Below are 3551 nucleotides of genomic sequence, written 5' to 3' on the forward strand. Positions count from 1 at the left end.
GACCCCAGCATTGAAAATAATATTTCTGCTTTTCTTTAGGAAATCTGAAATGAGAGACATTATGATCTTCAGTAGTAGAACTTGTGGCGAGAATCAACAAAGTAGGCTAAAATTGTCAGATTCTCTGATATTTAAAAATATTTTATTTAAAAATATTCATTCAGATTTTGTCAGTCGGTTGGACAGTCAGTCAATTAGTTAGTGTTTCTAAAGTTGTATTAAAATAATAAAAGTTTGTGTTACAATAAATACTGTTTTTTATTAATAAAAGCTATTTGGTTATTGTAATCACAACATTGGTGACCCCGACACAAAAAGGAGTTGTAAGTTATTATCAAGCCCAACATTAGCAAGCAAGATGACTAACCGTGAGGAAGATTTTTTTCCGGCAGAAGGAGAAAGTCGCACTGACAAGGAGGTATACCGGGTTTCAGTTAAGCCGATGATGTTTTCTAGAGAGCATCCGGACCTTTTTTTTCTGCAAATGGAAGCACAGTTCAGGAATGCGGGAATAACGAAAGATGATACAATGTTCGACCATGTAGTAGCAAGTTTAGAGCCGAAATACCTGGAGTGCATAGTTGATCTGATTCGAGATCCACCGAAGGTGTTGAAATATGAGACGTTGAAGAAACGGTTAATTTATGAATTCACAGAATCGGAGCACAAAAGGCTGCGTAAGTTGCTGACAGAATTGGAGCTAGGTGACATGAAACCAACTCAATTGCTGAAGAAAATGAAGGAGATGGCCGGCAATTCAATGAATGATGATGTACTAAAGTCATTGTGGTTACAGCGACTGCCAGTGGGAGTTAGAACAATCGTAGCTGCAGTGGAAGGTGATTCTGCACAGTGGGCCAAAGTGGCTGATAAGGTATTTGAGGTACAGGAAACAGAAACGGTTTGTGTAGTACAAAGGAATGAACCGAAGGAGATGAGGAAGGAAATTGACGAGTTGAAAGTCATGATAAATAATTTGGTCATTCAGTTGAGCAAAAGAGGAAGAAGCAATGACAGAGATCGTGGAAAAGGGCGATCATCAAGTGCTAGAAGAGATAATATCTGTTTTTATCATCGGCGGTTCAAGGAGAGGTCCACAAAATGTGTTCAGCCTTGCCAGTACAAACCACCGCAAAACTCAGCGGAAAACTAAACACCACTTCACGTCTGACGGCGAGTGAAGTGGCAGAGGGTAAAGCATGCCGTTTGTTCTTCAAAGATAAAAAAACAGGTATAAATTATCTAATAGACACAGGCGCGGAAGTTTCAATTTTGCCAAAGAGAATGCAGCCTGAAAATGAAGCCACGCAATATTATTTATACGCAGCAAACGGAGCGAAAATTAGCACGTATGGAACGAAATTAGTGCAAGTCAATTTGGGGTTGCGCAGACAGTTCCTGTAGGAGTTCCTAGTGGCGAAGGTAAATCACCCAATAATAGGGGCGGATTTTTTGAATAATTTTGGTTTGATAGTTGACCTGAAGAACAGGAGAATTTTAGATGGCATTACAGGCCTCCAGGTAATGGGTTCGAAGAGAGAGATGCACTGCGTGAAGCTAAGCACAATTGATGCGACTAGCCCGGTACATAACATTCTGCGGGATTATAAAGAGATAACGGAACCGGCTACTAGTAATAAGGTGGCCACGAAGGTTACGCTAGTAGAGCATCAAATTGTTACCAAGGGACAGCCAGTGTATGCAAAACCTCGGCGGTTAAATCCTGAAAAATTTGAAATTGCGAGAAAGGAATTTGAATTTATGACGAAACAAGGTATTTGTAGACCAAGTAACAGCAATTGGGCAAGTCCGTTGCATTTAGTGGCGAAAAAGGATGGTAAGTGGAGACCGTGTGGTAACTATAGGAAGCTTAATTCAATAACACTACCAGACCGGTATCCAATACCCCATATACATGATTTTACTCGCATATTGTACAATAAGAAAATTTTCTCAACCATTGACTTGGAAAAGGCCTACAATCAAATTCCGATTGCTGAGGAGGATCGACCTAAAACGGCGATAATAACCCCGTTCGGCTTATATGAGTTTAACATGATGACTTTTGGTTTATGCAATGCTGCGCAAACTTTCCAAAGGTTTATGAATGATGTCCTAAAGAATCTGAGTTATGTGGTAACGTACATTGATGATATATGTATAGCATCAGCTGATGAAAAGGAACACGAAATACATTTAAGAGAAGTGTTCAAACGATTAAGTGATCATGGTCTGAGAATCAATCTGGGAAAGTGTGTGTTTTTTATGAAAGAAGTTACCTTCCTGGGTCATGTGATAAATGGGGATGGAATTAGACCTATAGCTGAAAAGGTAGAAGCGATAAGAAATTTTAAAAAACCGAAGGAAGTACGAGAGTTAAGAAGGTTCATTGCTTCAATTAATTTTTACAGGCGTTTCCTCCCGAATGCCGCAAAAAATCATGGCATCCTGCACGCGCTATTAAAAGGAAATAAGAAAAATGATAGATCTCTGATTGATTGGACAGCAGAGGCCGAGAAAATATTTGAAGTGTGTAAGAATAATCTGGCGAATGCTGCAATGCTAGCACACCCGGCTCCGAATGCGAAACTGGTGCTAAATGTGGATGCTAGCAATGTTGCAGTAGGAGCAGTGTTGCAACAGCTTATAGATGGACAGATGCAACCGCTGGGATTCTATTCCAAAAGGCTGACAGAGACTCAAAAAAGATATAGTACTTATGACCGCGAGCTACTTGCTATATATATGGCGGTCAAGTATTTCAGGTACATGATTGAGGGCAGGAATTGCACTGTGCTAACGGATCATAAACCGATTACATTTGCTTTCTTACAAAGATCTGAAAAAGCATCAGAACGCCAGTTACGCCATTTAGATTTTATCGGGCAGTTGACAACAGATATTCAGCATATAGCAGGCAGCAAAAATACGGTCCCAGATGCTTTATCTCGAGTCGAAAGTGTAGTGGCTGGAGTTAGACGATCACTAGACTATGATAAGTTGGCAGAAGCTCAGAAAGTTGACCAAGAGATGAATGAGTTGATAAGAAACTGTACAGCGTCATCTCTGGAGCTCAAGTTGGTAGAGTTAATTACAGAGGGTGTTTCTGTGTATTGTGATGTATCCGGAAAGAAACCGAGACCGTTTATTACAAAGTCCTTCCGAGCGCAAGTGTTCGAAATGTTACACAATTTAGCTCATCCTGGTAGAAAAGCGACTATAAAACTAATAAGTTCTCGTTTTTGTTGGCCTAAAATGAAGACTGAAATAAGTCAAATGGTGAAAACATGCATGGCATGCCAAAAGTCAAAAATCCAGCGGCACAACAGGACTGTGTTGCAGGATTTCAACGCTCCTGATCAACGTTTTGAGCATGTTCATATTGATATCGTGGGACCTTTGCCCTATAGTAATGGTATGCGGTATTGCCTGACATGCATTGACCGGTTTTCAAGGTGGCCGGTGGTGGTACCATTGGCGGAGATTACGGCAGAATGTGTGGCTGAGGCTTTAATTAAGGATTGGATAGCGCATTATGGTGTGCCGAAAAG

The 3551-nt window shown here is 40.5% G+C and overlaps 1 protein-coding gene across 1 annotated transcript; it reads left to right on the forward strand.

Moving 5' to 3' along the window:
* The first annotated feature begins 358 nt into the window (after window positions 1–358).
* LOC119675846 lies at window positions 359–1153 on the forward strand. Its single transcript, XM_038087063.1, has one exon. It carries the CDS (start codon window positions 359–361, stop codon window positions 1151–1153), a length of 795 nt encoding a protein of 264 aa, XP_037942991.1.
* Window positions 1154–3551: the final 2398 nt, after the last annotated feature.

This window comes from Teleopsis dalmanni, chromosome 2 (genome assembly GCF_002237135.1).
Source record: "Teleopsis dalmanni isolate 2A chromosome 2, ASM223713v2, whole genome shotgun sequence".
Lineage (NCBI taxonomy): Eukaryota > Metazoa > Arthropoda > Insecta > Diptera > Diopsidae > Teleopsis > Teleopsis dalmanni.